The sequence below is a fragment of the Oncorhynchus kisutch genome, unplaced genomic scaffold, assembly GCF_002021735.2.
Source record: "Oncorhynchus kisutch isolate 150728-3 unplaced genomic scaffold, Okis_V2 scaffold3736, whole genome shotgun sequence".
NCBI lineage: Eukaryota > Metazoa > Chordata > Actinopteri > Salmoniformes > Salmonidae > Oncorhynchus > Oncorhynchus kisutch.
The window spans coordinates 265,815-288,850 of NW_022265681.1; the positions used below are offsets into that span (position 1 = coordinate 265,815).

The 23,036-nt window shown below is 51.2% G+C and overlaps 1 protein-coding gene across 7 annotated transcripts in view; it reads right to left on the reverse strand.

Annotated features, from left to right (window-relative positions):
* The window catches only part of LOC116371842 (puratrophin-1), a 144,744-nt gene that overhangs the window by 31,510 nt on the left and 90,198 nt on the right, over window positions 1-23,036 (reverse strand). For all 7 annotated transcript variants that reach the window (XR_004209041.1, XM_031820919.1, XM_031820918.1 and 4 more), the window contains exon 11: window positions 76-1,079. Coding sequence is in view for 6 of the 7 variants with exons in the window: in XM_031820919.1 (XP_031676779.1) it covers window positions 76-1,079 (1,004 nt within the window). In the remaining variant the exon portion in view is untranslated. The remainder of the gene's footprint in view (window positions 1-75; window positions 1,080-23,036) is intronic.

The window sequence follows — 23,036 nt, forward strand, 5'->3', positions numbered from 1 at the left end:
TGTGTGTGTGTGTGTGTGTGTGTGTGTGTGTGTGTGTGTGTGTGTGTGTGGTAGCTTGACTAGCCAGGTACCCACCTGCCCTTGGCGCGGTTCTCTGGTACAGGACTACTGGTAGTGCTGATGGAGGGAGTCCTCAGTGCCTCTCCTGCTGCCCAGCCAGGAGGCGTCATTCTGGGGGAGTAGGGTCGCTCAGCCACCTCCCTACTACTGACCTCCAGGCCTTTAATAAACACCCCAGTGTTGCCGCGCCGCGCCGGCTCGCTCAGCGTACGCTGACAGGTCCCATAGCGGGAGGAGTCAGGGGAGGCGGGGGCGGGGCTCTGGCAGTCGAAGCTCTGGGTCTTGCGGAGCGGGGGTCGGCGAGCAGGGTTAGGGGCGGAGCTCGGCTCCAGGGGGGTCAGGGAGGGGGAGAAGGAGCAGGAGGAGCTACGGCCCTGCGCTTCAATACGAACCCCGTGGGACGACTCCTCGGAGGAGGTGCTACGGGTGAGGAGCTGGGTGGAGAGGGGGGTGAGGGGGAGCCTGTGCACCAGACCGTAGGGAGAGGAGGTTAGGGGTGTCTCCTGTCTTAGGCTGCAGGCCGACTGAGCTGAGGCAGAGCTGGAGGTGGAGGACAGCCTCTCTCTGACCCCCCACACCCCACTAAAGGCCTTTCTACAGGCGTGTGACACGCTGCGGCTCCTCTCCTGTCCCACGTCGTTGTTAACGTCAGAGTAACGTCTGGGGATGGCGTCCCCTATCCCGCCGTCCTTCCCTGCACCCGCTGTACCCGACCCGGGGGACTCTCCCGTGGGCAGGGCTCGCCTCGTCCTCAGAGCGGCCTCCAGCTTCTTCTCAAACATCTGCTTGGTCTCCTGGCACTTGGACCAGGCGAACTTCCACTGTTTGAGGCCCTGCTCGCTCTTCATCTCCCCAGCCAGCTCCTTCATCTCCTGGAAGCGGGGGTCGGGGATTGGGGGGTGCTGCCGGCGGTACCCCTCCAGACAGCTGATCACCCCCTGGCTCTTGTCGGGCACCATGCAGTCCTCCATGCTGATGCTGGCCAGGTGACGCATCCCCTCCAACGCCCACTCATACGCCTGGAGAGAGAGAAGAGAGGAGAGGAGGAGAGAGAGAGAGAGAAGGAGAGAGGAGAGAGAAGGAGAGAGAGGAGAGAGAGAGAGAAGGAGAGAGAGAGAGAAGGAGAGAGGAGAGAGAAGGAGAGAGAGGAGAGAGAAGAGAGGAGAGAGAAGGAGAGAGGAGAGAGAGAAGGAGAGAGAGAAGGAGAGAGGAAGGAGAAAGAAGGAGAGAGAAGGAGAGAGGAAGGAGAGAGGAAGGAGAGAGAGAAGGAGAGGAGGAAAGAGGAGAGAGAGAAGGAGAGATGAGGAAAGAGGAGAGAGAGAAGGAGAGAGGAAGGAGAGAGAGGAGAGAGGAGGAAGAGGAGAGAGTTAATCAGTAGCTGTCTTGAATGTTCCAAACTGATACGCCTGTAGAGAGAAGGAACAACAAGCCAGTCTTCTGATACATTTCACATGTTGGTCATTTAGCAGACACTCATATCTAGATAATTACAGTCAGTGTGTTAAACTAAGGGGGGGAGGAGGGAGAGAGAGAGAGAGAGCGAGAGAGAGAGAGAGAGAGACTAGTCACATCAACACAGCTCAGGCCAGTACTACAGTACTAGTCACCTCAACAGGCCTCAGGCCAGTACTAGTCACCTCAACAGGCCTCAGGCCTGTACTAGTCACCTCAACAGGCCTCAGGCCAGTACTAGTCACCTCAACAGGCCTCAGGCCTGTACTAGTCACCTCAACAGGCCTCAGGCCAGTACTAGTCACCTCAACAGGCCTCAGGCCCATACTAGTCACCTCAACAGGCCTCAGGCCCATACTAGTCACCTCAACAGGCCTCAGGCCTGTACTAGTCACCTCAACACAGCTCAGTGGCTCTAGTCCACAATGGGCCTGGTCTTCACACGTGTTAGACAGGAGACGAGGAGAGGAGACGAAGAGAGGAGACGAGGAACTCTTTAAAGAGACTGAACAGACACACAGACTGGAAAGACTCCTCTCCTCTCAGGGTGAGGATGGTGGACAGAGACAGACTCCTCTCCTCTCAGGGTGAGGATGGTGGACAGAGACAGACTCCTCTCCTCTCAGGGTGAGGATGGTGGGACAGAGAGGGAGTCTTTCAATTGTAAATCAAGTCTCTGTTGAATCACTCTATTCAACACTCTCTAAAGCAAAACAACTAGACTCGAATGGCACCCTATTCCGTAAATAGTGCACAACTTTTTAACCAGGTCCAATAGGGTGGACAGGGAGCCCCCATAGGCATCTGGTTTAAAAGTAGTGCACTACTTAGGGAACGAGGGTCATTTGGAACGTAGTCCATCTTGGAGTGTCTGAGCTCTGCTGGTTACTGGTCTCAGTGTATAGAGGCTGGCTAGGGTCTCAGTGTATAGAGGCTGGCTAGGGTCTCAGTGTATAGAGGCTGGCTAGGGTCTGACAGGAGGTTAAGGCCAGATCAAACACTCACTGCTGTGACCCCAGAGGGAGAGAGAGAAAGAGAGAGATAATCGCTTAGGAGACCTGATGCCGAGAGGGGCCACCCGGGCCCCTGGGACATTCCAACAGCCCTCTAGAAATTCCTCTCTTCCCTCTGAATAACTGACCCTGCTGACAGAGAACACACTCTCACTCTCTCTCCTGTCTCTTTCTCTCCTCCTGTCTCTTTCTCTCTCCTCTCCTCTCTCTGTCTCTCTCTCTCTCTGTCTCTCTCTCTACTCTCTGTCTCTCTCTCTCTCTCTGTCTCTCTCTCTACTCTCTGTCTCTCTCTCTCTCTCTCTCTCTGTCTCTCTCTCTACTCTCTGTCTCTCTCTCTACTCTCTGTCTCTCTCTCTCTCTCTGTCTCTCTCTCTACTCTCTGTCTCTCTCTCGGTCTCGTCACTCTCTACTCTCTTGTCTCTCTCTCTCTCTCTGTCTCTCTCTACTCTCTGTCTCTCTCTCTCTGTCTCTCTCCTCTCTCTTACTCTCTGTCTCTCTGTCTTTCTCTCTGTCTCTCTCTCTGTCTCTCTCTTCTACTCTCTGTCTCTCTCTCTACTCTCTGTCTCTCTCTCTACTCTCTGGCTCTCTCTCCTCACTCGTCTGTCTCTCTCTCTCTCTCTGTTCTCTATCTCTACTCTCTGTTCTCTCTCTCTCTCTCTCTCTCTCTCTCTCTCTCTCTCTACTCTCTGTCTCTCTCTCTCTCTCTCTGTCTCTCTCTCTACTCTCTGTCTCTCTCTCTCTCTCTCTGTCTCTCTCTCTACTCTCTGTCTCTCTCTGTCTCTCTCTCTTTCTCTCTGTTCTCTCCTCTACTCTCTGTCTCTCTCTACTCTCTGTCTCTCTCTACTCTCTGTCTCTCTGTCTCTACTCTCTGTCTCTCTCTCTGTCTCTCTCTACTCTCTCTCTCTACTCTCTGTCTCTCTCTCTCTGTCTCTCACCTCTCTACTCTCTGTCTCTCTCTCTCTGTCTCTCTCTCTATACTCTCTGTCTCTCTCTCTCTCTCTGCTCTCTGTCTCTCTCTCTCTGTCTCTCTCTCTACCTGTCTCTCTCTCTACTTCTCTCTCTGTCTCTCTCTCTCGCTCTGTCTCTCTCTCTACTCTCTGTCTCTCTCTCTACTCTCTGTCTCTCTCTCTCTCTCTCTGTCTCTCTCTCTTCTCTCTCTCTGTCTTCTCTCTCTATTCTCGGTCTCTTTCTCTCTCTCTCTCTGTCTCTCTCTCTCTCTCTGTTCTCTCCTCTCTGTCTCTCTCTCTCTGTCTCTCTCTCTCTCTCTCTCTCTCTCTACTCTCTGTCTCTCAATTCAATTCAATTCAAGGGCTTTATTGGCATGGGAAACGTGTTAACATTGCCAAAAGCAAGTGAGGTAGACAACATACAAAGTGAATATATAAAGTGAAAAAACAACAAAAATTAACAGTAAACATTACACATACAGAAGTTACAAAACAGTAAAGACATTACAAATGTCATATTATATATATATACAGTGTTTCTAACAATGTACAAATGGCTAAAGGACACAAGATAAAATAAATAAGCATAAATATGGGTTGTATTTACAATGGTGTTTGTTCTTCACTGGTTGCCCTTTTCTCGTGGCAACAGGTCACAAATCTTGCTGCTCTCCTCTCTGTCTCTCTCTCTCTCTCTGTCTCTCTCTCTCTCTCTCTGTCTCTCTCTCTACTCTATGTCTCTCTCTCTCTCTCTGTCTCTCACTCTCTACTCTCTCTCTCTCTGTCTCTCTCCTCTCTGTCTCTCTCTCTCTCTCTCTCTCTGTCTCTCACTCTCTACTCTCTGTCTCTCTCTCTCTCTCTACTCTCTGTCTCTCTCTCTACTCTCTGTCTCTCTCTCTCTGCTCTCTGTCTCTCTCTCTACTCTCTGTCTCTCTCTCTCTCTCTCTGTCTCTCTCTCTACTCTCTGTCTCTCTCTCTACTCTCTGTCTCTGTCTCTCTTTCCTCTCTTTTCTTTGTGGCCCCTAGGTGCTGTTTCCCAGTGCATCTCCTCCCCCTGGCCGCACTGTATGTGTCACACAGTGAGGTGTGTCTCTAACTACCTCAGCGTGACCTTGCAGGGGGGTGTGTCTCTAACTACCTCAGCGTGACCTTACAGGGGGGTGTGTGTCTAACTACCTCAGCGTGACCTAGCAGGGAGGTGTGTCTCTAACCACCTCAGCGTGACCTTGCAGGGGGGTGTGTCTCTAACGTGTCAGTGTGACCTTGCAGGGAGGTGTGTCTCTAACGCCTCAGCGTGACCTTGCAGGGAGGTGTGTCTCTAACTACCTCAGCGTGACCTTACAGGGGGGTGTGTGTCTAACTACCTCAGCGTGACCTAGCAGGGAGGTGTGTCTCTAACCACCTCAGCGTGACCTTGCAGGGGGGTGTGTCTCTAACGTGTCAGTGTGACCTTGCAGGGAGGTGTGTCTCTAACGCCTCAGCGTGACCTTGCAGGGAGGTGTGTCTCTAACTACCTCAGCGTGACCTTACAGGGGGGTGTGTCTCTAACTACCTCAGCGTGACCTTGCAGAGGGGTGTGTCTCTAACTACCTCAGCGTGACCTTGCAGGGGTGTGTGTCTCTAACTACCTCAGCGTGACCTTGAAGGGGGTGTGTCTCTAACTACCTCAGCGTGACCTTGCAGGGAGGTGTGTAGGTGACACTACGGTCACACACCAGCACTCTGAGGGCTGCGAGGGCCACAGCACTAAGACACTAACGCTACTAACCCTAGCCCTGATCAGGTCAGAGGTCAGAGGTCACTAATGGGTGACAGCACAGAGGAATCCGGTGTCATGGAAAGGGAAACCAGTGGAGCCCAGTGGTTTACTGATCTACTATACATTATACAAATATTAATACGTTAAAACCAGTGGACATGAAACAACATTTACAACAGCTTTATCATTTAATAGAGGCAGAGAGAGAGAGAGAGACAGAGACACAGAGAGAGAGACACAGAGAGAGAGAGGGGACCAGAAAGAGAGAGAGACAGAGAGAGAGAGAGAGGGGACCAGAAAGAGAGAGACACAGAGAGAGAGAGAGAGAGAGAGAGAGAGAGAGAGAGAGAGACACACAGAGAGAGAGAGAGACAGAGAGAGAGAGAGAGGGGACCAGAAAGAGAGAGAGACAGAGAGAGAGAGAGAGGGGACCAGAAAGAGAGAGACACAGAGAGAGAGAGAGAGAGAGAGAGAGACACACAGAGAGAGAGAGAGACACAGAGAGAGAGAGAGTGGGGGGGGACCAGAAAGAGAGAGAGACAGAGAGAGAGAGAGACACAGAGAGAGAGAGAGAGTGGGGGGGGACCAGAAAGAGAGAGAGAGAAAGTGGGGGGGGGACCAGAGAGAGAGAGAGAGAGAGAGAGAGAGAGAGAGAGACAGAGAGAGAGAGAGAGGGGACCAGAAAGAGAGAGAGAGAGAGACTAGTCTGATAATGTATGACTGTCGTCCAGTTTTAATGAATCTAATGGGCAAAAAGTCATTTAAAAAAGCAGTCTATTCATTGCTGTGAGATGTGTTGTCTGGTAACTGGTGAAGGTTAGACATCCTCAGCCAAAGGAAAATACTGCCAGGGATAGATACATGTCAACACAACAGTCCTTAGCAACACAACGTGTCCTTGTGTCCATATCAAACCACCACGGTCACCAAACGTTTTGTATGAGAGGAGAGAAGTAATGTAGGTGTTACAGACAATGTTACAACTGAAGAGACTACTGGACCACAGTCACCCAGACTGCTGGACCACAGTCACCCAGACTGCTGGACCACAGTCACCCAGACTACTGGACCACAGTCACCCAGACTACAATCATCTCCCACAACACCTCCATGTGTCTACCAACCAATCATCTCCTCCATGTGTCTACCAATCAATCAGCTCCACAACACCTCCATGTGTCTACCAACCAATCATCTCCCCCCATGTGTCTACCAACCAATCATCTCCGCAACACCTTCATGTGTCTACCAACCAATCATCTCCCCAACACCTCCATGTGTCTACCAACCAATCATCTCCACAACACCTCCATGTGTCTACCAACCTATCATCTCCCCCCATGTGTCTACCAACCAATCATCTCCCACAACACCTCCATGTGTCTACCAACCAATAATCTCCCACAACACCCCCATGTGTCTACCAACCAATCATCTTCTCCATGTGTCTACCAACCAATCATCTCCATGTGTCTACCAACCAATCATCTCCACAACACCTCCATGTGTCTACCAACCAATCATCTCCCACAACACCCCCATGTGTCTACCAACTAATCATCACCTCCATGTGTCTACCAACCAATCATCTCCACAACACCTCCATGTGTCTACCAACCAATCATCTCCATGTGTCTACCAACCAATCATCTCCTCCATGTGTCTACCAACCAATCATCTCCCCAACACCTTCATGTGTCTACCAACCAATCATCTCCTCCATGTGTCTACCAACCAATCATCTCCTCCATGTGTCTACCAACCAATCATCTCCTCCATGTGTCTATAGGGCACCTCTACGTTCACCAGCAGCAGCTGTTCTGCCTCCATACTGACTGACTGGTGACAGAAGCCTCCATACTGACTGACTGACTGGTGACAGAAGCCTCCATACTGACTGACTGACTGTGACAGAAGCCTCCATACGACTGACCTGGTGACAGAAGCCTCCATACTGACTGACTGGTGACAGAAGGCCTTCCATAATGGACTGACTGGTGACAGAAGGCCTCCATACTGACTGACTGACTGGTGACAGAAGCCTCCATAATGGACTGACTGGTGACAGGAAGCCTCATACTGGACCTGACTGGTGACAGAAGCCTCCATACTGACTGGACTGGTGACAGAAGCCTCCATTACTGACTGACTGGTGACAGAAGCCTCCATACTGACTGACTGACTGGTGAACAGAGCTCCATACTGACTGACTGATGTGACAGAGCCTCCATACTGACTGACTGGTGACAGAAGCCTCCATACTGACTGATGACAGAAGCCTCCATACCTGACTGACAGACTGGTGACAGAAGCCTCCATACTGACTGACAGACTGGTGACAGAAGCCTCCATACTGACTGACTGGTGACAGGAAGCCTCCATACTGACTGACTGACTGGTGACAGAAGCCTCCATACTGACTGACTGACTGGGGACAGAAGCCTCCATACTGACAGGACTGGTGACAGAAGCTCCATACTGACTGACTGGACTGGTGACAGAAGCCTCCATTACTGACTGACTGACTGGTGACAGAAGCCTCCATACTGACTGGACTGGTGACAGAAGCCTCCATACTGACTGACTGACTGGTGACAGAAGCCTCCATACTGACTGACTGACTGGTGACAGAAGCCTCCATACTGACTGACTGACTGGTGACAGAAGCCTCCATACTGACTGACTGGTGACAGAAGCCTCCATACTGACTGACTGGTGACAGAAGCCCCCATACTGACTGACTGGTGACAGAAACCTCCATACTGACTGACTGGTGACAGAAGCCTCCATACTGACTGACTGGTGACAGAAGCCTCCATACTGACTGACAGACTGGTGACAGAAGCCTCCATACTGACTGACAGACTGGTGACAGAAGCCTCCATACTGACTGACTGGTGACAGAAGCCTCCATACTGACTGACTGACTGGTGACAGAAGCCTCCATACTGACTGACTGACTGGTGACAGAAGCCTCCATACTGACAGACTGGTGACAGAAGCCTCCATACTGACTGACTGACTGGTGACAGAAGCCTCCATACTGACTGACTGGAATGGTGACAGAAGCCTCCATACTGACTGACTGGTGACAGAAGCCTCCTACTGACTGACTGCTGGTGAAGAAGCCTCCATACTGACTGACTGACTGGTGACAGAAGCCTCCATACTGACTGACTGACTGGTGACAGAAGCCTCCATACTGACGACTGGTGACAGAAGCCTCCATACTGACTGATGGTGACAGAAGCCTCCATACTGACTGACTGGTGACAGAAGCCTCCAACTGACTGACAACAGAAGCCTCCATACTGACTGCACTTGACTGACAGGACTGGTGACAGAATCCTCCATACTGACAGACTGGTGACCAGAAGCCATCCATACTGACAGACTGGTTGACAGAGCGCTCCATACTGATCTGAACTGCACTGGTGACAAGAAGCCTCCATACGTGACTGACTGACTGGTGACGAAGCCTCCATACTGACTGACTGGTGACAGAAGCCTCCATACTGACTGACTGACTGGTGACAGAAGCCTCCATACTGACTGACTGACTGGTGACAGAAGCCTCTCATACTGACTGACTGACTGGTGACAGAAGCCTCCATACTGACTGACTGATGGTGACAGAAGCCTCCATACCTGACTGACTGACTGGTGACAGGAAGCCTCCATACTGACTGACTGACTGGTGACAGAAAGCCTCCATACTGACTGACTGACTGGTGACAGAAGCCTCCATACTGACTGACTGGTGACAGAAGCCTCCCATACTGACTGACTGGTGGACAGAAGCCTCCATACTGACTGACTGGTGACAGAACAGTCAGGTGTTGCTTCATTAAAACGTGTTCATTGTGATAAAACACTGTTACTACAGTAGCTAGCTTATTGAAGGGAACGTAGCATGTAGTGTTGAACTAGCTGCTTGCTTTTCTTTCGTTTCATATGAATGTCTGGCTTCAGGTTTAGAGATGTAGTCTAGTGGACAAGTGTCTGGCTCAGGTTTAGAGATGTAGGTCCAGTGGACAAGTGTCTGGCTCAGGTTTAGAGAGTGTAGTCTAGTGGACAAGTGTCTGACTCAGTTTAGAGATGCTAGTCTAGTGGACAAGTGTCTTGACTCAGGTTTAGAGATGTAGTCTATGGACAAAGTGTCTGACTCAGGTTTAGAGATGTAGTCTAGCTGGACAAGTGTCTGGCTCAGGTTTAGAGATGTAGTCTAGTGACCAAGTGTCTGGCTCAGGTTTAGATGTAGTCTAGTGGACAAGTGTCTGGCTCAGGTTTAGAGATGTAGTCTGTTGGACAAGTGTCTGGCTCAGGTTTAGAGATGTAGTCTGTTGGACAAGTGTCTGGCTCAGTTTAGAGATGTAGTCTGTGGACAAGTGTCTGGTCAGGTTTAGAGATGTAGTCTGTTGGACAAGTGTCTGGCTCAGGTTTAGAGATGTAGTCTAGTGGACAAGTGTCTGGCTCAGGTTTAGAGATGTAGTCCAGTGGACAAGTGTCTGGCTCAGGTTTAGAGATGTAGTCCAGTGGACAAGTGTCTGGCTCAGGTTTAGAGATGTAGTCCAGTGGACAAGTGTCTGGCTCAGGTTTAGAGATGTAGTCCAGTGGACAAGTGTCTGGCTCAGGTTTAGAGATGTAGTCCAGTGGACAAGTGTCTGGCTCAGGTTTAGAGATGTAGTCTAGTGGACAAGTGTCTGGCTCAGGTTTAGAGATGTAGTCCAGTGGACAAGTGTCTGGCTAGGTTTAGAGATGTAGTCCAGTGGACAAGTGTCTGGCTCAGGTTTAGAGATGTAGTCCAGTGGACAAGTGTCTGGCTCAGGTTTAGAGATGTAGTCCAGTGGACAAGTGTCTGGCTCAGGTTTAGAGATGTAGTCTAGTGGACAAGTGTCTGGCTCAGTTTTAGAGATGTAGTCCAGTGGACAAGTGTCTGGCTCAGGTTTAGAGATGTAGTCTAGTGGACAAGTGTCTGGCTCAGGTTTAGAGATGTAGTCCAGTGGACAAGTGTCTGGCTCAGGTTTAGAGATGTAGTCTAGTGGACAAGTGTCTGGCTCAGGTTTAGAGATGTAGTCTAGTGGACAAGTGTCTGGCTCAGGTTTAGAGATGTAGTCCAGTGGACAAGTGTCTGGCTCAGGTTTAGAGATGTAGTCCAGTGGAAAAGTGTCTGGCTCAGGTTTAGAGATGTAGTCCAGTGGACAAGTGTCTGGCTCAGGTTTAGAGATGTAGTCTAGTGGACAAGTGTCTGGCTCAGGTTTAGAGATGTAGTCTAGTGGACAAGTGTCTGGCTCAGGTTTAGAGATGTAGTCTAGTGGACAAGTGTCTGGCTCAGGTTTAGAGATGTAGTCCAGTGGACAAGTGTCTGGCTCAGGTTTAGAGATGTAGTCCAGTGGAAAAGTGTCTGGCTCAGGTTTAGAGATGTAGTCCAGTGGACAAGTGTCTGGCTCAGGTTTAGAGATGTAGTCTAGTGGACAAGTGTCTGGCTCAGGTTTAGAGATGTAGTCCAGTGGACAAGTGTCTGGCTCAGGTTTAGAGATGTAGTCCAGTGGACAAGTGTCTGGCTCAGGTTTAGAGATGTAGTCCAGTGGACAAGTGTCTGGCTCAGGTTTAGAGATGTAGTCTAGTGGACAAGTGTCTGGCTCAGGTTTAGAGATGTAGTCCAGTGGACAAGTGTCTGGCTCAGGTTTAGAGATGTAGTCCAGTGGACAAGTGTCTGGCTCAGGTTTAGAGATGTAGTCCAGTGGACAAGTGTCTGGCTCAGGTTTAGAGATGTAGTCCAGTGGACAAGTGTCTGGCTCAGGTTTAGAGATGTAGTCTAGTGGACAAGTGTCTGGCTCAGGTTTAGAGATGTAGTCTGTTGGACAAGTGTCTGGCTCAGGTTTAGAGATGTAGTCCAGTGGACAAGTGTCTGGCTCAGGTTTAGAGATGTAGTCCAGTGGACAAGTGTCTGGCTCAGGTTTAGAGATGTAGTCCAGTGGACAAGTGTCTGGCTCAGGTTTAGAGATGTAGTCTAGTGGACAAGTGTCTGGCTCAGGTTTAGAGATGTAGTCCAGTGGACAAGTGTCTGGCTCAGGTTTAGAGATGTAGTCCAGTGGACAAGTGTCTGGCTCAGGTGTAGAGAGTAGTCCAGTGGACAAGTGTCTGGCTCAGGTTTAGAGATGTAGTCTAGTGGAACAGTGTCTGGCTCAGGTTAGAGATGTAGTCAGTGGACAAGTGTCTGGCTCAGTTTAGAGATGTAGTCCAGTGGACAAGTGTCTGGCTCAGGTTTAGAGATGTAGTCTAGTGGGACACGTGTCTGGCTCAGGTTAGAGATGTAGTCTGTTGACAAGTGTCTGGCTCAGGTTTAGAGATGTAGTCCAGTGGACAAGTGTCTGGCTCAGGTTTAGAGATGTAGTCTGTTGGACAAGTGTCTGGCTCAGGTTTAGAGATGTAGTCTGTTGGACAAGTGTCTGGCTCAGGTTTAGAGATGTAATGGACATTATCAAACCTCAGAAATGGCACTCCTTCAACCACTAAACTTCTTAGCTATATGTTAAAATGCGCGATTCAAGAACTCCTCTGCAAAACTTCTAAATTATTTACAGATTTCCTTGAGTTATGTTGACTTATTCTAACCATTTCTTTTTTTAGGGCACAAAGTGTTGTTCTTCCTAGGTAACACACTGAGATTCATGGGAAGAGTTCTGCCAAAAGGAACCCATTTGCAAAAAATGTAACGATGCCAAAAACTTCACTCCCGTAGAACTCTGCGGTCACTCCCGTAGAACTCTGCGGTCACTCCCGTAGAACTCTGAGGTCACTCCCGTAGAACTCTGAGGTCACTCCCGTAGAACTCTGCGGTCACTCCCGTAGAACTCTGAGGTCACTCCCGTAGAACTCTGCGGTCACTCCCGTAGAACTCTGCGGTCACTCCCGTAGAACTCTTGAGGTCACTCCCATAGAACTCTGAGGTCACTCCATAGAACTCTGAGGTCACTCCCATAGAACTCTGCGGTCACTCCCATAGAACTCTGCGGTCACTCCCATAGAACTCTGAGGTCACTCCCATAGAACTCTGAGGTCACTCCCATAGAACTCTGAGGTCACTCCCATAGAACTCTGAGGTCACTCCCATAGAACTCTGCGGTCACTCCCATAGAACTCTGCGGTCACTCCCATAGAATTCTGCGGTCACTCCTATAGAATTCTGCGGTCACTCCCATAGAACTCTGCGGTCACTCCCACTAAGGCCAACTAGATGCCCCCAGGCTTTCCTGCGCTGTGTGCAATAGCCTGGGTGACGAGATTCACCCTCCCAGTAACCTACACCCAGTGGACCGGATCAAACTCTGCTACCAACCAACGGTCGCTCCAATGCTTTCAGCTCAGTTTGATAAGAGAGTGGGAGAGAAGAGCAGAGCGCGAGGTTAGGATGACATCATTCCTGAATCCGTTAGCAGGCGCCGGGCACCTTTGAAGTGTGAATGGATTGTGTGCGGGGAGGGAGGGATCTCTCTCTCTCTCTCTGTGCAGGGAGGGAGGGATGGATGAGCGTCTAAATAAAGCCAGTGAGAGATCAGAGGGGTCTGGGGAGCTCAGCACATCTCCTCTCCTCTAGAAGGCCCCTGCTTTAAGAAGACCCACAAAGGGGCCCAGCTCCCTCCTTTTGACTGGGAGGGGGAGGAGAGTTGGGGAGGTGCCAGATAAAGAGCTGAGAGGGAGGAGGAGAAAGAGGCCTTCAGCTTTTGTACACAGGGATAAATTAAAATGTCGGTTGAGTGGAGTTTTTTCTCTCTCTGAAGAGTCAGAGAGTGAGAGAGAGAGAGAGAGAGAGAGAGAGAGAGAGAGAGAGAGAGAGAGAGAGAGAGAGAGAGAGAGAGAGAGAGAGAGAGAGAGGGAGGACCAGAGAGAGAGAGACAGAGAGAGAGAGAGAGAGAGAGGACCAGAGAGAGAGAGAGAGATGTTTTTTTTGTGGATGAAAAGGGGGTTTCATGACATCAAGCCAAATTATTACCTCATCTGTGAGTCTGGACAGGAATGAGTTTTGTTGAAAGAGAGTGACTATTCATACCGTACAGGAGGAGGAAAAGGTCATTACGTCACTAAAGGCACCACTCTACTCGATGCAGCCAGGTACTGTTGATTCAGTGAGCTCTTTGGTCCACTTTTAGTCTAAAAGTTAACAACAACAAGTCTACCGTTTAGGGAGCGTAGGTAACTTAGGGACTTCATAATGCACGTGAGTGACTACACCACACAGACACGGGGCAGAATTTGGCTGAGGTTGTTCAGTTCCAAACTGTCTCCTTTTGGTTTAACAGTCAGCTCCTATCCTTCTAGCCCAGTCCTGGAAATGAGAGGATCCTTTGCCCTTTGTGCTGTATGTCTAGAGTCACTAAACAGTCTATTTCACACCTCCAGTCATGAGGCTTAGAACAAACCACAGCTGTACAACTAGTGCAGCCGGGTGAAAACATGGTGAGACCACAGATAGAACCATATCTTCCTGAATCTCTTCGTGAATCTCTTCCAAGGTCTCTTCCTGAATCTCTTCCTGAATCTCTTCCTGATTCTCTTCCTGAGTCTCTTCCTGAGTCTCTTCCTGAGTCTCTTCCTGAATCTCTTCTCCCTGAATCTCTTCTTCCTGAATCTCTTCCTGTATCTCTTCCTGAGTCTCTTCCTGAATCTCTTCCTGAATCTCTTCTTCCTGAATCTCTTCTTCCTGTGTCTCTTCCTGAATCTCTTCCTGAATCTCTTCCTGAGCTGAACTTCTCTGTCTCTTCATAAGGAGATAAAGGTCCACTGACCAGGCTGTAAACTTTAAGATTGAAGTGAAGAGAGAGAAGTGATGTCTGTTGTAGTGACCTGGAGGTCGTGGGGGCCCACACAGCCAGCTGGATACGAGGCAGACCCCCTCCCCTGTTCTCTCAATTAACCACTGAGCACACAGCAGGAAGAGGCGAGACAGAGGGAGATGACTCTTAATGTCAAGCTTCTGCCTCTAACCCCTGGAAACTGTTTACCACCTTCTCCTCCCTCCGTAATCCCCCCCCTCCCTCCGTAATCCCCCCCCCCCCCCCCCCCCCCCCTCTGCGGACAACTTTGTCAACCACTTTGAAAAGAAGGTGGACGTCATCTGCTCCTCATTCACTCAGCCTATTGAGTCCACTGGTCCCACTCATTCACTCAGCCTATTGAGTCTACTGGTCCCACTCATTCACTCAGTCTAATGAGTCCACTGGTCCCAGTCATTCACTCAGCCTAATGAGTCCACTGGTCCCAGTCATTCACTCAGCATATTGAGTCCACTGGTCCCACTCATTCACTCAGCCTAATGAGTCCACTGGTCCCAGTCATTCACTCAGCATATTGAGTCCACTGGTCCCAGTCATTCACTCAGCATATTGAGTCCACTGGTCCCACTCCTTCACTCAGCCTATTGAGTCCACTGGTCCCAGTCATTCACTCAGCCTATTGAGTCTACTGGTCCCACTCATTCACTCAGTCTAATGAGTCCACTGGTCCCAGTCATTCACTCAGCATATTGAGTCCACTGGTCCCACTCCTTCACTCAGCCTATTGAGTCCACTGGTCCCAGTCATTCACTCAGCCTATTGAGTCTACTGGTCCCACTCATTCACTCAGCCTATTGAGTCCACTGGTCCCAGTCATTCACTCAGCCTATTGAGTCTACTGGTCCCACTCATTCACTCAGTCTAATGAGTCCACTGGTCCCAGTCATTCACTCAGCCTAATGAGTCCACTGGTCCCAGTCATTCACTCAGCCTATTGAGTCCACTGGTCCCAGTCATTCACTCAGCCTAATGAGTCCACTGGTCCCAGTCATTCACTCAGCATATTGAGTTCACTGGTCCCACTCATTCACTCAGCCTATTGAGTCCACTGGTCTCATTCACTCAGCCTATTGAGTCCACTGGTCCCATTCATTCACTCAGCCTATTGAGTCCACTGGTCCCACTCCTTCACTCAGCCTATTGAGTCCACTGGTCCCACTCACACAGTACCACCCTAGGTCGTGACCTCTTTCTCACCTCTCTCTACAGAACCACCCTACGTCGTGACCTCTTTCTCACCTCTCTCTACAGTACCACCCTATGTCGTGACTTCTTTCTCACCTCTCTCTACAGTACCACCCTACGTCGTGACCTCTTTCTCACCTCTCTCTACAGAACCACCCTACGTCGTGACCTCTTTCTCACCTCTCTCTACAGTACCACCCTATGTCGTGACTTCTTTCTCACCTCTCTCTACAGTACCACCCTACGTCGTGACTTCTTTCTCACCTCTCTCTACAGAACCACCCTACGTCGTGACCTCTTTCTCACCTCTCTCTACAGATGAAATCTTGTGACTAGTCTGTGCCTGGCAGATATCTCAGCTTGGATGTCGGCCCACCACCTCAAGCTCAACCTCGACAAGATGGAGCTGCTTTTCCTCCCGGGGACTGCCTGTCCGCCCCCATCCCCTCTCCATCACGGTTGACAACTCCATGTTGACCCCCTCCCAGAGTGCCAGAACCTTGACCCTGGACAACATCCTGTCGTTCTCTGCAAACATCAAAGCAGTGACGCACTCCTGCAAGTTAATGCTCTACAACATTGGTAGAGTACGACCCTACGTCACACAGGAAGAGACCCTACGTCACACAGGAAGAGGAACATCCATAGAGTATGACCCTACGTCACACAGGAAGAGGAACATCCATAGAGTATGACCCTACGTCACACAGGAAGAGGAACATCCGTAGAGTACGACCCTACGTCACACAGGAAGAGGAACATCCGTAGAGTACGACCCTACCTCACAGAGGAAGAGGAACATCCGTAGAGTACGACCCTACCTCACACAGGAAGAGGAACATCCGTAGAGTACGACCCTACGTCACACAGGAAGAGGAACATCCGTAGAGTACGACCCTACGTCACACAGGAAGAGGAACATCCGTAGAGTACGACCCTACGTCACACAGGAAGAGGAACATCCGTAGAGTACGACCCTACCTCACAGAGGAAGAGGAACATCCGTAGAGTACGACCCTACCTCACACAGGAAGAGGAACATCCGTAGAGTATGACCCTACGTCACACAGGAAGAGGAACATCCGTAGAGTACGACCCTACCTCACAGAGGAAGAGGAACATCCGTAGAGTATGACCCTACGTCACACAGGAAGAGGAACATCCATAGAGTATGACCCTAACTCACAGAGGAAGAGGAACATCCGTAGAGTATGACCCTACGTCACACAGGAAGAGGAACATCCATAGAGTATGACCCTACCTCACAGAGGAAGAGGAACATCCGTAGAGTATGACCCTACCTCACACAGGAAGAGACCCTACGTCACACAGGAAGAGGAACATCCATAGAGTACGACCCTACGTCACACAGGAAGAGACCCTACCTCACACAGGAAGAGGAACATCCATAGAGTATGACCCTACGTCACACAGGAAGAGGAACATCCGTAGAGTATGACCCTACGTCACACAGGAAGAGGAACATCCGTAGAGTATGACCCTACGTCACACAGGAAGAGGAACATCCATAGAGTACGACCCTACCTCACACAGGAAGTGACCCTACCCTCACACAGGAAGTGACCCTACCTCACACAGGAAGTGACCCTACCTCACACAGGAAGTGACCCTACCTCACACAGGAAGAGGAACATCTGTAGAGTACGACCCTACCTCACACAGGAAGTGACCCTACCTCACACAGGAAGAGGAACATCTGTAGTGTACGACCCTACCTCACACAGGAAGTGACCCTACCTCACACAGGAAGTGACCCTACCTCACACAGGAAGTGACCCTACCTCACACAGGAAGAGGAACATCCGTAGAGTACGACCCTACCTCACACAGGAAGTGACCCTACCTCACACAGGAAGTGACCCTACCTCACACAGGAAGAGGAACATCCGTAGAGTACGACCTTACTTCACACAGGAAGAGACCCTACCTCACACAGGAAGTGACCCTACCTCACACAGGAAGTGACCCTACCTCACACAGGAAGCGGAACATCCGTAGAGTACGACCCTACTTCACACAGGAAGAGACCCTACCTCACACAGGAAGAGGAACATCTGTAGAGTACGACCCTACTTCACACAGGAAGAGGAACATCTGTAGAGTACGACCCTACCTCACAGAGGAAGAGGAACATCTGTAGAGTACGACCCTACCTCACACAGGAAGAGGAACATCTGTAGAGTACGACCCTACGTCACACAGGAAGAGGAACATCTGTAGAGTACGACCCTACGTCACACAGGAAGAGGAACATCTGTAGAGTACGACCCTACCTCACACAGGAAGAGGAACATCCGTAGAGTACGACCCTACCTCACACAGGAAGCGGCGCAGGTCCTAATATCCAAGTCAACATGGGAATCAAATCAAATCAAATCAAATGTATTTATATAGCCCTTCGTACATCAGCTGATATCTCAAAGTGCTGTACAGAAACCCAGCCTAAAACCCCAAACAGCAAGCAATGCAGGTGTAGAAGCACGGATGTCGGCCCACAGAGGATATATTCCCTGAGTCTCCAAGACAACATGGGAAGATGATTCATTCCCTGAGTCTCCAAGACAACATGGGAAGAGGATTCATTCCCTGAGTCTCCAAGACAACATGGGAAGAGGATTCATTCTCTGAGTCACCAAGACAACATGGGAAGAGGATTCATTCCCTGAGTCTCCAAGACAACATGGGAAGAGGATTCATTCCCTGAGTCTCCAAGACAACATGGGAAGAGGATTAATTCTCTGAGTCACCAAGACAACATGGGAAGAGGATTCATTCCCTGAGTCACCAAGACAACATGGGAAGAGGATCTGTTGGCTGGGCTCTCCACTTGTGGCATCAAACCCCTCCAGTTTACCCAGAATGATGCAGACCACCTGGAGTTCAACCTTCCAGTGACTTCCAGTGGAAGCTCACATCCACTACAAGACCATGGAGATTACCTACAGAACAGCAAGAGGACCTGTCCCTCCCTACCTTCAGGCTATGGTCAAACCCTACACCAACCCATCCACTACAAGACCATGGTGCTTACCTACAGAACAGCAAGAGGACCTGTCCCTCCCTACCTTCAGGCTATGGTCAAACCCTACACCAACCCATCCACTACAAGACCATGGAGATTACCTACGTAACAGCAAGAGGAACTGCCCCTCCCTACCTTCAGGCTGTGGTCAAACCCTACACCAACCCATCCACTACAAGACCATGGTGCTTACCTACAGAACAGCAAGAGGACCTGTCCCTCCCTACCTTCAGGCTCTGGTCAAACCCTACACCAACCCATCCACTACAAGACCATGGTGCTTACCTACGTAACAGCAAGAGGAACTGCCCCTCCCTACCTTCAGGCTATGGTCAAACCCTACAAACCGAATATTCCATGCTGCCACCCCTGGTCTCTTGGTCCTCCCACCCCTATGGGAGGGCAGCTACCGCTCAGCCCAGTCAAATCTCTTTTCTGTCCTGTCACCTCAATGGTGGAACCAGCTTCTCCCTGAAGCTAGGACAGCAGAGTCCCTTCCCATCTTCTGAAAACATCTGAAGCCCTGCCTCTTCAAAGAGTATCTTCAATAATCCCACACCCCTCAAAGCACCTCCTCATCTCCCCCCACAAAATAACTTTTTGTGAGATAACACTCACACATGACTTCCCCTTTACTAGCTCTGACATTGCTGATAGCTACTTTATTGAAGGAAAAAAAAAAGGGAACTTCCTATGACTGAGATATATGGATGTCCCACCAAGCTATCCTAAGTCCTAAGTCTCTCTGGATAAATTACTAAAATGTAAAGGATGAACAAAGCTGCCAGAGAATTTCCAGCTCTTGTCCAGGAGTCACACCATCACACCTCCCCCAGAGGCTAACCCATGATCTGGGCAAAGAATCACACCTCCCCCAGAGGCTAACCCATGATCTGGGCAAAGAATCACACCTCCCCCAGAGGCTAACCCATGATCTGGGCAAAGAATCACACCTCCCCCAGAGTCTAACCCATGATCTGGGCAAAGAATCACACCTCCCCCAGAGTCTAACCCATGATCTGGGCAAAGAATCACACCTCCCCCAGAGTCTAACCCATGATCTGGGCAAAGAATCACACCTCCCCCAGAGTCTAACCCATGATCTGGGCAAAGAATCACACCTCCCCCAGAGTCTAACCCATGATCTGGGCAAAGAATCACACCTCCCCCAGAGTCTAACCCATGATCTGGGCAAAGAATCACACCTCCCCCAGAGGCTAACCCATGATCTGGGCAAAGAATCACACCTCCCCCAGAGGCTAACCCATGATCTGGGCAAAGAATCACACCTCCCCCAGAGGCTAACCCATGATCTGGGCAAAGAATCACACCTCCCCCAGAGTCTAACCCATGATCTGGGCAAAGAATCACACCTCCCCCAGAGTCTACCAACCAGGGTCTCGCAGAGTCTACCAACCAGGGTCTCCCAGAGTCTACCAACCAGGGTCTCCCAGAGTCAACCAACCAGGGTCTCCCAGTCTACCAACCAGGGTCTCCCAGTCTACCAACCAGGGTCTCCCAGTCAACCAACCAGGGTCTCCCAGAGTCAACCAACCAGGGTCTCCCAGTCAACCAACCAGGGTCTCCCAGAGTCAACCAACCAGGGTCTCCCAGTCTACCAACCAGGGTCTCCCAGTCTACCAACCAGGGTCTCCCAGGGTCTACCAACCAGGGTCTACCACACAAGGGTCTCCCAGAGTATACCAACCAGGGTCTCCCAGTCTACCAACCAGGGTCTCCCAGAGTCAACCAACCAGGGTCTCCCAGTCTACCAACCAGGGTCTCCAGAGGTCAACCAACCAGGGTCTCCCAGTCTACCAACCAGGGTCTCCCAGTCTACCAACCAGGGTCTCCCAGTCTACCAACCAGGGTCTCCCAGTCACCAACAGGGTCTCCCAGAGTCAACCAACCAGGGTCTCCCGGTCAACCAACCAGGGTCTCCCAGAGTCAACCAACCAGGGGTCTCCCAGTCTACCAACCAGGGTCTCCCAGTCTACCAACCAGGGTCTCCCAGGGTCTACCAACCAGGGTCTACCAACCAGGGTCTCCCAGAGTATACCAACCAGGGTCTCCCAGGGTCTACCAACCAGGGTCTCCCAGTCTACCAACCAGGGTCTCCCAGTCTACCAACCAGGGTCTCCCAGAGTCAACCAACCAGGGTCTCCCAGAGTCAACCAACCAGGGTCTCCCAGAGTCAACCAACCAGGGTCTCCCAGTCTACCAACCAGGGTCTCCCAGAGTCTACCAACCAGGGTCTCCCAGAGTCTACCAACCAGGGTCTCCAGAGTCTACCAACCAGGGTCTCCCAGTCTACCAACCAGGGTCTCCCAGTCTACCAACCAGGGTCTCCCAGAGTCAACCAACCAGGGTCTTCCAGTCTACCAACCAGGGTCTCCCAGTCTACCAACCAGGGTCTTCCAGTCTACCAACCAGGGTCTCCAAGTCTACCAACCAGGGTCTCCCAGAGTCTACCAACCAGGGTCTCCCAGAGTCTACCAACCAGGGTCTCCCAGAGTCTACCAACCAGGGTCTCCCAGAGTCTACCAACCAGGGTCTCCCAGAGTCTACCAACCAGGGTCTCCCAGAGTCTACCAACCAGGGTCTCCCAGTCTACCAACCAGGGTCTCCCAGTCTACCAACCAGGGTCTCCCAGAGTCTACCAACCAGGGTCTCCCAGTCTACCAACCAGGGTCTCCCAGTCTACCAACCAGGGTCTCCCAGAGTCAACCAACCAGGGTCTTCCAGTCTACCAACCAGGGTCTCCCAGAGTCTACCAAACAGGGTCTCCCAGAGTCAACCAACCAGGGTCTTCCAGTCTACCAACCAGGGTCTCCCAGAGTCTACCAACCAGGGTCTCCCAGAGTCAACCAACCAGGGTTCTCCCAGTCTACCAACCAGGGTCTCCCAGAGTCAACCAACCAGGGTCTCCCAGTCTACCAACCAGGGTCTCCCAGTCTACCAACCAGGGTCTCTCCCAGTCTACCAACCAGGGTCTCCCAGTCTACCAACCAGGGTCTCCCAGAGTCAACCAACCAGGGTCTCCCGGTCAACCAACCAGGGTCTCCCAGAGTCAACCAACCAGGGTCTCCCAGTCTACCAACCAGGGTCTCCCAGTCTACCAACCAGGGTCTCCCAGGTCTACCAACCAGGGTCTACTCAACCAGGGTCTCCCAGAGTATACCAAACCAGGGTCTCCCAGGGTCTACCAACCAGGGTCTCCCAGTCTACCAACCAGGGTCTCCCAGTCTACCAACCAGGGTCTCCCAGAGTCAACCAACCCAGGGTCTCCCAGAGTCAACCAACCAGGGTCTCCCAGAGTCAACCAACCAGGGCTCCCAGTCTTACCAACCAGGGTCCCTCCCAGAGTCCTACCAACCAGGGTCTCCAGAGTCTAACCAACCAGGGTTCTCCCAGATTCGACCAGACCAGGGTCTGCCCAGTCCTACCAACCAGGGTCCTTCCCAGTACTACCAACAGGGGTCTTCCAATCTACCATACCAGGGTCTCCCAAGTCTAACCAACCAGGGTTCTCCAGAAGTCTACCACCAGGGTCTCCCAGAGTCTACCAACCAGGGTCCTTCCCAGCGATCTACCAACCATGGGGTTCTCCCAGAGTCTACAACCAGGGTCTCCCAGATGTCTACCACCCAGGGTCTTCCCAGAGTCTACCAACCAGGGTCTCCCCAGTCTATACTACAACCAGGGTTCTCCCAGAGTCTACGCACCCAGGGTCTCCCAGGTCCTACCAACCAGGGTCTCCCCAGTCCTACCAGCAGGGTCCTCCCAGAGTCTACCAACCAGGGTCTCCCAGTCTACCCAACCAGGTCTCCCCGTCTACCACCGGGTCCTCCCAGAGTCAACCAACCAGGGTCTTCCAGTCTACCAACCAGGGTCTCCCAGAGTCTACCAACCAGGTTCTCCCAGAGTCTACCAACCAGGTCTCCCAGAGTCTACCAACCAGGGGCTCCCAGTCTACAACCAGGTCTCCCAGTCTACCAACCAGGGTCTCCCAGAGTCTACCAACCAGGGTCTCCCAAGTCCTAAAACAACCAGGGTCTCCCAGTCTACCAACCAGGGTCCTCCCAGAGTCAACCAACCAGGGGTCTTCCAGTCTACCAACCAGGGTCTCCCAGAGTCTACCAAACAGGGTCTCCCAGAGTCAACCAAACCAGGGTCTTCCAGTCTACCAACCAGGGTCTCCCAGTCTAACCAACCAGGGTCTCCCAGGGTCTGGGCCTGTTTAAACACACTATTAAACCAGGAACCAACTAGATGATCTGGCCCTCTATCCGTCTCTTTAGCTGTGAGCCTGGGGACGTGTTTAGTGACTGAGATACTTGGCAGTGAAGCAGTTTTTTGGGTTATCTGTTGCAGAGATCGTAGCTGTGGGGGATCAGATAATAAACATTTTAATATGTCTACTTGGGCTACATGATGTAAATAGCTGTGTTTATAGGAGTGTGTATGTCAAATACTGAGTTCAAGAGAAGAGAGAGAGAGGGGGGGAGAGAGCGAGAGAGAGAGAGAGTAGAGGGGGGAGAGAGAGAGAGAGGGAGAGAGAAAGGGGGGAGAGAGAGAAGAGGGGGGAGAGAGAGGGGGGGGGTGGAGAGAGAGAAATAGAGAGAGAGAGAGAGAGAGAGAGAGGGGGTAAAGGAAGAAAGATAGAGAGAAAGGAGGGGAGAAGAGAGAGAGAGGGGGAAAGAGGAGAGAGAGAGAGAGGAGAGAGAGAGAGAGAGGGGG